At 36.9% G+C, this 15,145-nt stretch overlaps 1 protein-coding gene across 1 annotated transcript in view; it reads right to left on the reverse strand.

The window, feature by feature from the left end:
* Positions 1–11,651, reverse strand: part of LOC131679795 (serine protease filzig) — a 54,386-nt gene extending 42,735 nt beyond the window's left edge. The window contains exon 1 of the mRNA XM_058960541.1: positions 11,570–11,651. Within this exon, the coding sequence (XP_058816524.1) occupies positions 11,570–11,651 (82 nt within the window). The remainder of the gene's footprint in view (positions 1–11,569) is intronic.
* Between the last annotated feature and the right edge of the window lie 3,494 nt (positions 11,652–15,145).

Consider the following 15,145-nt stretch of genomic DNA (forward strand, 5'->3'; position numbering starts at 1 on the left):
TCATCAAGGTGCATTCCCTAGTTTCAAAACATCCGAAACGTAAACTATTCAAAATCATACCGTATCACAGGGGTGTTTTTTGCCAAAATCGTGCTATCAGTTACGCCTAAATCGTTAAAATTTTGTTCGATGACGTCTTCAGAGGAATTTGTGGACATTTCAAGCCCTTTTATATGGTGTTGTGATTTTAATGATAAAAGTGTGAAAGTGTGATGTATTTATCAACTTTCTGACAGGTACATATATTAAGATTATGTCTTCTGCAAAGTTGTAGAGCAGGCTTTGCCAACAACTTTACTGAAGACACAAAGTCTTCATCGTTAATATCCTCAACATTATTGCTTAATGTTTGTTGAGTTCTTAAAAGCTAATTTATTAATATATATTTTTAAAATATCACCCTAACAAGTTTGGTATGTCCATTAAAAAAGTTTGATTGATCAAAATGGACAATTTACACACCTAGAAAAAATCGTGTAAATTTACGTGTCCTGACCATGACATATGAGCATCAAAAATGACATAGTTTTACGTTTGATTTTAATTTTACATATCATTGAATTTTGCGAGTCACGTAATTTTACTTCACATATGGCGTTTGTTTAAGGTTGGACAGAGAATGGGCAAAAATCGAAAACGAAAACGCAGTTTTTTCCACACCATGTGTTAGATCTTCATAAAAATCAATCAGCTTATGTAGAATGTTGTTACGGTACTGCTGATTTTTATGGAGACCTAACACACGGTGTGGAAAAAACTGCTTTTTTCGTTTTCGGTTTTTGCCCATTTTCTGTTCAACCTTAAAATGTTGAAAAGTGTAATTTTATGGCACTGCGCATGGAAGGTACATCTTTCAATTCAATTTTTGGAAAATATAGTGTTTCAAATAGTGATTGGTTGTTTACGTTGAAACGGCTGAGGTTACGTTAATAGTGGTTTCGGGATACTTATCAAAACTACCAAGGTCTACCATTTGATGGCATGATTCTAGTGATTAATCCTCTTAAAAGTAAGATTTTTCAATTATTTTTTTTTCATTTGGTAGTTTAAATGATCTGACGTCTTTGGAAAAGTTGTTGAGATTGCATTGGCAAATATTTGTACACTGAAATCTCCATTTACGAACTCTTTTTTACGTAATATTCAATTTACGTAACTTTTTATACGAACTAAATTCGAAATAGCAAACTCTTTTTTCTAAGGACCGGTGCGCGAATAGACGCGTTTTTGGTAGTGATTTTATGGAATCGCTCTTCTCGATGTTTTTTTGCCATATTTAATGGTGTCAATCGGATAGTGCTATTGGAAAATCTACGTTACTTCGGCACTCCGGCTACGTTAATCGCCACTGCTCAAGACGATACTTATTGTTAAGGTAATACCGCGGCAGCAACTATCAGCAGTAATCATCATCATTGTCCGGAACGAATCTTCTAGCAAAGAGTTGAATTCTACGCCAGTTGCTACCGGTCAAGCACGGCTAATTTTCTGCGGGCCCGGTTCCGGTCGCAGCATTTAAGGAGGTAACCTGTAAGCTGGAATGAGTACACACCGAAGCTGGATCAAATTATGTAGATTAGGTTTCCAGTGAGGTGGATATGCTATTGAGTATACGACTGAATCCCATCGTCGCATCCGGAGAGCTCGTTCTTATTATAATACTTATTATAATACTCTTTAATTTTTACGATCGCCTTTAAATTACTTGTATGGTTATGTCTTTGCTTCGGGCATTTTCATTTTTATTATTCTGATTCATACCAAATGCTAGTTTTAATAAAATAATGAAATTCGAAACCTTATATAACAAGGCAGAAGAAATTGCAGAAAAAACTAGTGGTGTCATTGCTACCAGAAATGTTTTCAGTTGCCTTGAAAACAATGTTGTTTATTGCCTCAAAACAAGTGTTGAGGACAATTTTCTATCTATTTTTTGATTCTCGGAGCTGTTCATCAGTTTTTTGTCTTCATGCTTAGTACTAATTAACCGAATGTGACAATTTTCTCTATCATTATTTTAGAGAGCGAGTTAAGGCGCTATAACCTAGGCTCATTAGCCAGGACAAGGCTAATACCTCAGTCTCATCCCAGGAGGCCCAAATGAGGACATTAACCCTCTTAGCCAACTCACTTCCAACGATTCATCAAACCCCCATCAAATTGGAACGGTCGGTACGATTGTCCACGTTTCTTCCCTATTTAAGGTTCGAAATGATTCGTTGATTAAATTCTTCATTAAGTGAATAATTTGATTACCGTATAATTTTGAATCATCTTCATTTTCTACGCTGCACAATGATTGTGCCACATACTATATGTGCTGCAAACATTTATATTAACAAGAAAAATTGTAGGCGAACGTCTTCAATTTTCCAGGATCCCTACGTTGGCTGTGTATGAGTAGACTAGACTAGACTAGAATAGCAAACTCTGTTTCTAAGAACCAAGTTCGTAAAAAAGTTTAAGTACGAACAGTACCGTGTGAAGTTGCACATAATTTAAAATATTATTAGCCAACTATTACTAATAAAAGTTGGGTATTTTCGAAATGGGGTTGAAGAGTAAGTGACGGAAATCAAAATTTGAAATCCACGATGGCGACTGCCGGTTAAAAAAATCTTTTATAACCTCAACAATGTGAATATTTTCGGAATAGGATTGACGAGTGGATGAAATTTACGTTTTAGGCAGCTTTGAAATACAAGATGGCGACTTCCGGTTTATAAAACTTTATAAACTGAACATTATGGTTATTTTCGGGATGGGAATGACGAGTCAATGACAGGAATCGGTGTTTTAGGCCGTTTTGAAATCTGAGATGGCGACTTCCAGTTTAGTAAACTCTCTAACCTTCATAATATGTTTTTTCCCGGAATGTGATGGACGAGTACATCACGACAATCGATGTTTAGGCCATTTTGAAATCCAAAATGGCGACCTCCGGTTAAAAATACGTTCTATAACCTGATCGATATGGGTATTTTTGGAATGCAATTGACGGTTGGATGCCGGAAATAAATATTTTGCGCCATTTTAAAATCCAAGACCTCCGTTTTAGAAAAGACTTACGTTTTAGAAAACTTTCTATGAACTTAACAATATGGGTATTTTCGGAATGGAATTGTCGAGGAGATGACAGAATTCGATATTTGGGTTATTTTAGAATCCAAGATAGCGACTTCAGGTTACGGTAGTCCTTAGGCACAGCCTCACCCGTCTGATTATTATTCATAAATTTGCAGTGCAAAATTAAAAGAAATGTATTTTTAAGGTCGCCGGAAGTCACCATCTTGGATTCCAAAACCACGTCACTCGTCAATTTCCGTCATCTACTTGTAACGCCCGTTCAAAAATACCAATATTATTGAGACTTTTAAAGTTTTGCACAACCGGAAGTCGCCATCTTAGATTTCAAAATGACGTCCCGCATCGATTTCTGTCATCCGCTTGTCACGTCCGTTCCAAAAATACCCATATTGTAAAGATTTTTAAAAGTTTTGCTCAACCGGAAGACGTCACTCGTCGATTTCTGTCATCTACTTGTCAAGCCCGTTCCAAAAAAACGAATATCCTACATGTACTCATAAAGCCAGTTGCGACAATATCTTGATTCACTTTACTTGCATTTTGATTGGTTGAGTCTATAAGCTATTCTTTACAGTGGTTATATAGGCAGATCTTCAGACCTGTGATTAAAGACGACCTTAATCGACCTGTCACGTCACGAATCTCAATGAACACACAGAGAAAAAATCAATAACATATTACGCTTATAGATCTTAATTTCAGTAATTGAAAAAGTTCATGGATGACCATAAACATCAATTGAACGCAATACCTTATTGGTCTGTGTATTATGACCCTCCGTGAGTATGTACCGCGTCCATATAGGCCCGAAAGATAACTGTTTATGCTCTTTAGGCCTTCACTCCAGAAAATACTTGGAATACCTGGAACATGAGTAAATATAAGCATACCTACCTACCAATTTCATATAGAATAGTTTTAAAGATATATAGTCATTCAATTTTGTAAACTATTTTTACGAAAGGAAATTCTAGAGGAATATTATTACTTTTAGGAACTTTTGTTAATCTTATCATAAATTATCCAAAAACTTCTAAGTCAAAAGAGATCTTTTCTGGAAAAATACATATATGCCTTGACGAGACAAATAACTTTCTGGAACATTCTGAAGCTTTGTCAACAATATTTAAGAAGTTATGTTAATGCAAGGTTTGATAGAGTCATTTAAAAACAACGGTCTATAACTTTGAGTGTGCTATAAATAGAGATTTATGGTCTTCAGTAAAAACAAGTACTTTAGCATTTCTAAGGCTTCATTTTGTTTTTGACACTTTAGAAAAAAAATTGTAACAAATATCTCACTTCAAAGAGAATTAATCACTATAAATATGTCAACTAAATGGAATATCATAAAACATCCGACAAAACATCTTTGCTGTATGCTGTACCGTATTCTGGGGCAGGGTGTCATTTTAAAATTTAAAATCAAACGATGTCACGTTTTTGCGTCACTATTTTGAACGCTAATAACTTTGTTATTTATGAACGGATTTCCGTCTGGTTATCACCAAACAATTCGGAATTAACTGAAATTATGTTTTATTGCTATTGTGTTTTAGCACACTATTGAAAAACAAGCAAAAATGCAAAGATCTCGGAAAACGTGAAAACTCCTATACATCAGTGAATGTATCCCCGGCAGAGCCGTCAATAGGGAGCTCAAACGAATACGAAAAGTTATAAATAAATGTGCCGCGTGCCTGTTTGAATCGGTTGGTGTTCTTTTGCCAGACAAGTAACATCGTGCCTATAGCGTCTCGTACGACAGATTTCAGCACCCAGCACACTACGCTTCTATGAATGACGTCATCCTCAACTATTTAAAGAATATCATTCCTCGAGCGAGTTCATGATACCGCTGGGGGTGGGGACGACGACAGGTTTAGGCATCCAGCGGCCAAGCGTTCGTGATGTCTCCTGTTCATGGCTCTGATTGGATGTATTGATTTTTCCGATGACGTCATCCTCGGATATATAACTTTCAGCATTGCTCGGGCGAGCTCATTCTCTGGTCGAACGTCGAAGCGGAGACGATAGCAGTAGCCGACAGATATATTTAAATTATGCAGTGCGTTAATTTTATTATTAATCATAGCAACCCTGTTTGAATAGCTGTATCTGCCATACGGGAGCGGTAGGTTGTAAGCCTAGTTTACATTTTGTATAACGATGGAGATATTCAAACAGGGTTGCTATGATTAATAATAAAATCCATTTGTTTTGAAGTCATGCTGCTTCTTTAGTTAATAACTTTTCTCAGCGAATTTTCACTTACTTACAATGTTCCACGAATGTGTTCAGTAGAAGAATACCTTTAGAAATATATAGTGTTCTCATGAATCGATTGATGAGGTAATTTTTTATGACTTTATTTTCCATATAAACTTTGAAATTTTTGGAGGGTCCGTAGACACAACCGATCGATACCAAAATTTACACAATTACTAAGGCCATAAAAGGAATCAGTAAAGCCTGGTGGAGCTAAAAGTCAAAAATTGAACCAGTCTAATATACAATCTTGTACTCTGAGTACTGAGCAAGTTCAAAAAAGAAGAATCGAATAGTTAATAGAACTAGTAAAGCGCATGTATACATAATTAGAAACATTCGTCGTATTCGGTAATTTGCCCCCGAGTTTTTAACAGTTTTTTTTCAGGTGTGGAGTTTTTCAATACCCCAAAATAGGATTATGCCAGGTTTGGGATAGCTAGTCCTAGTATTATATACTCGACTGTTTAATTCTCCTGAAATCCCTCATCATACTCATCAAATCGTACAACGTATATTCTATCCCACAGAAAAACGAAGCAGTTCATGTTATTAGCTTCCCATGTGTGACAACCGCATCAGATCCCACAACAAAGCGCTCACCCTTTATTTACCATCTTGATAATCATCTAGGAAAAATAAATAAATGTTAATGTCACCGGTTGTTCAGAGATACTGAAATAGACCTTATAGACGAAATAAACCTGTGTAGATTTGTCTTGTGCATTGCTTCAAAAAAAATTAGTAGGATGATCTTCAGGGATAATCCTAAAATTGTATTGTTGAAGTAGCTTCTTTGCTGTTGATGGTTACAACAATTCAATCAAGTAAACAAAGATTGCGAAAATCTGTTAACAATTATTATAACTCCTTAGTGTATATCGAGCCCCTCATAGGAGTAATTGTTTTCAAGTGGTTTTATTACAGAAATCAAATAACTTGAATGCTGGCATTAAAGTACGTCTTATGACTTAAATATTAGTTTAATTCTAGCTTTAAAAAAGTATTCAGAGCCGTTTCAAAAGCATTCTTAAAATTGATACCCTGAAGCTTTATCGCCAAAGTCATAACAAAGTTTTATAGCATACCTACGGAGCAAATAAAATGACAACTGCATAAAACCATTATAAATTCATCGGCGTCAAGCAATTTTTTTTGTTTATTAGGGTTTTAACCCGACTTCAAGCAATCCTTCTTAAAACCAAGATAAAACAATGATAGATCCTCCAAGCATATTGATTGTTACTTGGGTACTGACTTGTCTGCTGACGAAGGCGACTGTGATGAATCCCAGGAGGGAACATCTTCTGCTGTGCCTAGAAGCATAGCATAAGCATAAGCCCGTGGTTGCTACTCCGTTATTGACCAGAACCGATTGAGATTGGAAAATGTTCATTGGAACAACATGCTTGGGAATAACACAGTGAACCGCATTGTGTAATCCATATTGATCTCTGCATGCTAATCAATACAGACGCAGGCTACGTCCGAATACATCTTCTGGGGAAGGAAGGAATGTTAGCAGCTAGAGGCCGAGGAATCCTCACGGGAAGGGGAGATTTGTTCGTAAGTAAACTAATAGCGGTATCATGTAAAAATTGCTCTGGGCAGCCGGCTGCCGAGATTTTAGGGAAGTTTTCTTTTGTTATATTAGTATAATTGGTTAAATAAGCAACTTTAACTCCGGATAGCCGACTATGAGGAGCATTGGTTATATTTTATTAAAGAGATCGTTGAATTTTCCATCACGCAGCGAATTTTTCGAGTATTCTGTCATGTCTACGTTAATTTTTCTCTGCCGAATCTTATGCAACAGATATGTGTGTGCGATTTCCTTTTTTTCTCGTGTCACCTTCTATTCTCACAGACAGTTGTAATAGCATATACTGATCTTGTAGTAAGAGTAACTTTTACTAATATTGTACCGCAAAAATAATAAGAAAATAGGAATGGGAAACCGTTTTATTTCTATCGCAGACAAACGGGTGAATATAATACCGATTTTAAACAATCATTTCCGCGCGCGATTTATTCATTGTTATCCTGAGTACTGGTTATTGTAAATAAGTACTAGATAGTATAAAACATTAAATAGTTGAAAGTACTCCAGTTTTGAATGGAAATATAGAATTCGTTTCATGGGAAAATTAAATTGATCTTTATGGCATGCTACAAGTAAACCTAAACAATTCATACACTAAGGAAATAAGGAAAGTATTATGGCATGTAATTTGATTCATCTGTTAAAGCGGAAATGAGAAAATAAGCCAGCGATTGGATACGTATGTTCACTACAGGATGTTAATTAGTAGATACTTATTGAAGTTAGGTACACCGGGGAAAGTTGAAACGTGTTTTTCAAAGTTGAAATTTGAGCTTCTCTAATGAAATCATGAAACAAATAATTTCCAATCAGCTAGCCGTATATATTAGCACATTCTGTTTATTATTGATAAAAATAAACATTCATACATCTAGTTTAAAAAATATAGTGGTTATGGAAAACCGTACCGACCGTTTCAGTTTATAGAGGGTTTGGATAAAACGTTGGGTGTGTCTTTGCAAAGAAGATTAATGTCACTCCTTTGGTCCTTTGGGATGAGACAGAGGTATTTACACCTTGCCCTGGCTCTACATTGATACTACAAATAACTAGAGCAAAAAACTGGTGCATAACTAGAAAATTTCAGTATATTTTACATGATATCAGTGAATTCTAATGGATTTCAACCGTTGACCAGTTCCCGGGCCGGTATTTTCTCTCTACGGTCCTGCTAACTTTTTATCCGAGTTATTCAGTATTATTTTCTGTTCCCTGTTAATGATTTTAATCTAGTAATTAAAGTATTGTTATTGCTTAAAGATTTTCTAACTCATTTTAGATCTAAGTTGATAAGTTTGATAAAGATGAAACGGTCTCGGACGATACTTTCTCGGAAAAAATATTTAAATTGCCCACAATCATCGTTCTTCACCACGGAATCGTTTCATCTCAATCCCAATTAATTGCTAGCCACTTGGCAATAATTGAAGGTAGGATTTTCATTCTGGTTTGATTTTGCGAGACGCCCACGAACTGTCGGTTGGTCCTATTTCGCATAAATATATTCGCAGATCCGATGGCAGAATGAAACTTTACACCAGTTCTGTTTCCATTCCTACTCATCGTCGTTCGGCTCAGTTTAATCAAACCGCATTGATTGAGGTTTACCGACAATCGGGGGTGGTCCATGCGCTCAAGTGTTCTAGCGTTTCCCTACTCCTATGATACTCATTTCCAGTGGTTGGTCGAGATAAGCACGGAACTCACATTTGAGCTTTGAATTGTTCCCAACACGGACAGGAATATACATACGTACAGGCATACATAAATGGATGGTATAAGCTGACGTTTATACGTCCTACCATCGGACACCCTTGGGTGGGATGCCGCCCCGTAGAGTGTGCATTTATTGCTCCGCCAGACTCGTTACGCCTGGAAATTGTTTCGTTGACGTAATTGGAAAATGGGCCAATTAGGAAACTTTGCCAGGGAAGTTCACTTGCTAAAATAATTACGCTCCAAATGGCCATTGAAACTTTCGTGTTGGCGATGCGACAAAACTAACATGCCGTCTAGTTTAAGGGTACTCAATGGATATGTGGAGGAAGGTGGAGACAGGTAGAGGTAGATTTTCCCAAAAAAAGAAAAGGGTAAAGTGCTAACTGTGTCCGCAGCTTGATGTGAGATAAAGGGATTAGTTCTGGAGAAGATTTTCAATAGGACGCAGATGACAATCGAAGATTTTCTATGTTTACTTTCTTTTTTTATTGGCGATTTCATCGTGGTCGAACATTCCGGGTGTTCTTGACCGAATCTATTTCAGACTCCCAGTTTCCTTATACGCTTGCCGTACACTTATCTTCCACGATTATATCAGCCAGTACAAGAATGGTCATAAAATCAACTTTCAGTTTCTTGAATGGACATAACTTCAGTTGACATCTCTTTTTACATTCGCGCTACATGTCCAGTGCACTGCATTCTGCGGCATAACTTTCAACAAATATAATAAGAGGAACGATAACTGGTTCCAACAAAAATTCTGCAGCACTAACATGTAACAAAGATGGTTAATTATATTTCAACAACTAATATCCAAATTATGTAAACAGTAGGGAGTGACCACTAGTGGCTAATTAATTAAGTTTATAAACCATAGAAAAAATGAGTGTTGCATGGGTATTATGAGAAGAAAGCTGAAGCTTATTTCCAGAACAAATGATTTTTATTTGCGGTCAAATTTTCATAGATCACGTCAGTTATTTTTTTCGATCTACCATTTAAAGTGTCAAAGACATAACTAGAGTGGAGGAATACACCTTGGGCTGAATATGTAATTTAATCCAAACCATGACTTCACACGACTTGGACTACGAATGAATCTCGAATTATCGTCTATTTCCTGACATACTCAAACACGCTGGACAAAAATAGCTCAGTGTGCCATGTTCGTGTGGCTTGTTAGATGTAGTTGAGCACCAAGGATATAAATCGCACTTGAAAAGAATCCCAGAGTGAAACACTGAAAGCCTAAGCTCGTCATATCCCACTTTCAATTATGCACGTACGTGACGTGAGAAAATTAGTGCTGACATGCTTATGGCGAGAGGCGAGACGACGACACACGACACCTGCAAGCAAGCGGACATGTTTTAAAGTAATTAAAACTGCCTTACACAATGCAGCGTGTTTCCCGCTGACCTTACCTAATTCGAGCTGTAATACTAAGTCTATTTGTTTCTCGAAAAACATGCTTAGATGGAGCGGGTGTCACGGTCTAGGCTAAACTGTACGTGACCTACTTCATAGGTCATGTTCGTGACCTGCGGGAACCAGCCGTTGCATAAACGGGCTTCATTTTCCAACTGGTCTACCCCTAGAACGGAACGATGTTGTGCTATTTGCTGTAGGGAAATTTAAACAATATGCATCGATACACATAGTTTCCGAAACTTTTCAACTTTTGTTTACTATGTTTAATGGTAAATGAAACTCTCAGCTGATGGTCTCACGCCCACAAAAGATAGCGGAAAATTGCCCAAGAAAAACTGCACTGGGCATCACGTGAAACTTTATGAACTGCTCTTCTGTGGAAATATTTTAATTGCCTCCGCAGTTGCCACACAAATTCCGAAGAAAACTTTTAATTTCATCCCTTTTTGTTTTAATGACAAAATTTATGATCTTGAAATGTTTTTTTTACTTACTTCCGTGCATCTCAACCCGTTTTATGGGAAGGGTATCAAATTAGCTTAGTTCACATCATCATTTCCTCCGAGGAGGTGGTTAAAGGCTCTTACACAATGTAGGGAAGACAACCATTGTGATTTTGCATACAACTGAAAGTGCCATTCGATGCAATTACAGAATATGCCTGGTTCTGTACAACTAACGCCAGTTTCGTGGGTTATTAAAAACATAGTGAGACCCGGGGCTTTTAAGACCGTACTCCCACGGTCTTAAAACTCGAACCCCCTTGATTTCTCATAAAATAATAAAACTTTCTGACTATCGTACATATTCATTGAACCGCTATTCTAAAACATTATTTTGACAGCTGAAACTGATTCCTTGGGTTTTTAGAATGGAGATAAAACGTCATTGATTTCGTGCTTGAAGCAACTAATAAAAGTGAAAAATATAACGGGTAAGTGTTTTGGTAAGCTTGAGGCTCATATTTTATGGAATGATTTTTGTTTGAGCGAAAACACAGATATTTTCAAGACCACTTTTGTGCACTTTTGTCCGGGGCTATTCGGACCCCCTATTCCATCAACCACCGTTCAGAAGCTTAGGGATCATCCATAAATGACGTAGCATTATATAGGGGAGCTTTGCATTTTGTGATGATGTGTGACGACGGGAGGGTAGGGGGTCATGTCAGGCTACGTAGCTTTTTTAAAGGGGAATAACTAACATCGTTTTTCATTAAAAAAAAAAAAATTGCGGGGACAAGCGAGAGAGTTACCATCAAGCTACGTAATTACCAGGGGGTATTTAGAGGTTTGTGACGAAATGCTACGATGAGGGAGGGGGTGTTAAAAATTACTCCAAAAATGTTACTTCATTTATGGATGGTCCCTGTTTTTTGTTTTTTCATACTCCGCACCAGGCCAAACTAACGGCCAGCCAACAACCTGTGCACACTGGCGTGGTCGATTGGCGACTCACCGTGGATTGACTTTTTCTGTGGGCTGAGTTTGCAGACACTGTTCAACAGCTTAAGGGCAGCACGGCTCGCAGTGGGAGTCATTGTGTGTCGATTTATCGGCCGGCTTCGTCAACGTATACAAGCGCATTATTAATATAATAGTTGAACCCTATTAGTTGTGTTGTAATAATTGCAGTTTTTAGTATTAGTATACAATTGTTATGTGCTAGTCGTATGTCAATCTGGGTATATGTTCGTCTGAGTACTTGTGACAGATGGGTCAGGGCATGGATGCAGATCTGGCGTATATGATAGAATAGTGGATAATCCTTCTTGGGACTCGTTGGTCACTTTTTACCGGTGTTCAATTCGCGCATTCGATTCTATTGATTCGGAAAGATCGGATTGGATAAATTAAGGTACGATTAAGGGGTTATATATGTTGAGGTCGGCAAAAAAATCGAAATTGTTTTTATTCTGCTATCGTAAAGCTCAGGTTCTTAAGAATGTTACCTCAAATTTTTTATAGAGATCGGAGCAGTGGACGTGAAGTTATAGCGTTTTTCATCTTGCTCTCTTAAACACGATTATCTCGAAATCATGTTTCCCAAAAGCGTCATTGCGGTGACTACGATTGCCGGAAAAGTTTTCAACCGATCTCGTAATTTAACTGCCGTGTCCTTGAACGATTCCATTTTTTCGTCAATATTTTCATATTATTGTTATGAATTTTTTAATAATTTTTTTCAGGTGAAAATAGTGATTTTTTTTGTAAAAATCGTCCCCGTTTCCAAAAATAAGAATTTTTTTTAATCGATCGTTCAAGGAAACCACAGGTACATATACTAATGATTTTTTTTTAGTTTGATTGTTTCTGCTGAGCTGTTGGACTGGCATCGTAGACGGCAAACCTCTTTGAAAAAACGCGTTTTGCGGAAATTGCTATGGCTTCGACAATTATTAATATTTTTTTTGGATTGTGGATTTTGAAAATTGGATTTTGAAAATTGGACATTGTACTACGCCAAACGTATAACAAGTATTTCATAAAAATATGGCTACATACCTTTATAAGAATTCAAACCTTTCCCTTTTCCCGCATCTCAACATATATAACCCCTTAATTTACCGACGCACGTGAATCATCCATTCCCGGTCAACATAACATGAAAAAATTCTAACGGAATGCAATTGTCGTTAATGGTAAATAAGTATTATTTGCTGGCATTTAGACGATTTCGAGTAGTGTGAATGCATGTTACATGTGTTCTCTTCTTCTACTTTATAAGTCTGTTTTTTGTAGTACTAATAGTTTGCTTTTCCACTACGCACGTGTACAAAAATAATATCGATCAATTATTTTTTTCATATATTCCTTGTTTTGACGTGAGTCTTTTTTTCCTTTTTTAAGGATTTTAATGACCGTGTCTCCTGGAAAACAGACATAGAAATAATGACTGGAACAGTGAGAATGAAGAAACGGTGAAAATTTACCTTTTTATTGGAAATACTGATAAAAGATATGTCCTCAAGTAGGCCTGCGATCTTCCAGTCTCTAGTTGGATGCGTTACCCACTCCGCCATCGAGGAACTGTGATGATGCCAAAAAAGCTAGACAACACGTTCCATGGCGACATGACCGGGAACTCTAGGGAAATAGGAGAACTCTCTCTCTCTCTCTCTCTCTCTCTCTCTCTCTCTCTCTCTCTCTCTCTCTCTCTTTTAGCATCTGAACCATACACTAAAAATAAAGTATATTCACGGTCCGCGCGCGATCATTAAGGCTCAAGTTACCGTTTTTAAGCATGTGTTAGAATTGAACGCAAGGTAGTATGCGTAGGAAAAATTATATTCAGCTTTGTCACCGGATTATCCATTTAAACCTTTTCAAAACTCTAAAAGAAGAATATCAGTCGATTCATGAGATCATCACGATTCAATTCATGCAAAATATCTGCTGGAAAAATCATTGGCTTAGCTAAACGGTGCTTTTGAAAAAGTGGCTGTGGTTTTTTTATTGCGCAGTTGTGTTGCTTACCCCAGCACGGTGTGGTAGTGTGACAAAAAATCACAGCCACTTTTTCAAAAGCACTGTTTAGCTAAGCCAATGGTTTTTTCAGCAGGTATTTTGCATGAATTGATTCGTGATGATCTAATGAATCGACTGATATTCTTCTTTTAGAGCTTTGAAAAGGTTTTGTATGGATAATCCGGTGGCAAAGCTGAACACATTTTTTCCAACACATACTATCAAGCGTTCAATTCTCATAGACACTCACCGAAAGTTATTTGAACCTTAAGAACATGCGAATGGCCGCACGTTTATAAAAAATAACGCTTACGCGCGAAGTTATACGCTAGCACACGCGACAAAAACGTAAGCATACACACGCTCGAGTCCACGCACACCTACGCCCACGATTTCGCAAACGGGAGAACACCTCGGTGACCAAGGGCTTGCCGGTATGCTCTTTGGCAAATCTGAGGCGCGTGATCCTAATCGAAAATTAAATATTAAAATAATGCCTAATAATAATTAATATATGAACATACCTGTTAATCTTTCTTCTTAATGGTCGTCGTTGTGCAAACCCACTTTTAAACCCATGACAATGATGGCAGATTCGTATATTTCGATTCTAAATGAAAATTCGGCGGAATCTTTGCTGAAAACTGGACTGGAAAATAAATTTATCTTCAGCAAGATAACAGTCCCAAGCACACCGCCCGAGAAACTATGGTTTCTGCCGTGCCAACAGAATTAAGTTACTAGAATGGCCAGTGGCCATTGCACAGTGGGGGCAGGCCGGCCAAAAGCTCCAAAATTTGTTGTCGATTTTCATACCTTTTATATTTTTTTTTCTAAATGTACATTACCTAAAGCTATATTCGCCAAATTTTTGAGTCAATCGATTGAAAAATATAAGTGCTACATTTTTTTGAACCGTACAAGGTCTTGAAAATCTGCAAGAATTTGAGTGACAAAAAGTTTTTGTTCATTATAATTCATCTCGCTTTAATAGATACTACAACGTTAATTTAACAACACATATAGCCGTTTCTAATAGAAAATTATCTCTGGAATTCAATTGTGTATTTCGATTTGAGAAATAATGAGTATTTAAAAAGTTACCAATAAAATCATTATAACTATGTTTTTTAACGCGGACTTATTTACATTCAGAGTGTCGTCTCTTTATTGGTAAAACCGTGTTGAAGGATCTCATCTAGTACAACTGACGTAGAATTTTATCTAGTTTTCAAAAATCATAGTGCCATCTTGCGTTGTTTTGCGCCGAAAGTTGATATTTGGACATTTGTAAAATTTGTTTTTTCATGGAGACGCATGGTATTTTTTGATTTCATGAAGTTTTGCATTATTATTCACCGGTGGATTTCTTTTCTGAACACTGCTTGTAAATTCCGGGTTTGGGGCGATTTCCTTGATACAAATATAAGTATACCTTAACCGTCTTGCAACTATGACTCTTGTTTCTACATTTTCACAGTTATCTGCAGTATAGAAAAATTCAAATAAATACAAGCCAACGAGGAAAAACTAACTGCAACTATTATTATAACTTTCCATGAATCCT

The sequence above is a fragment of the Topomyia yanbarensis genome, chromosome 2 (genome assembly GCF_030247195.1).
Source record: "Topomyia yanbarensis strain Yona2022 chromosome 2, ASM3024719v1, whole genome shotgun sequence".
Taxonomy (NCBI): domain Eukaryota; kingdom Metazoa; phylum Arthropoda; class Insecta; order Diptera; family Culicidae; genus Topomyia; species Topomyia yanbarensis.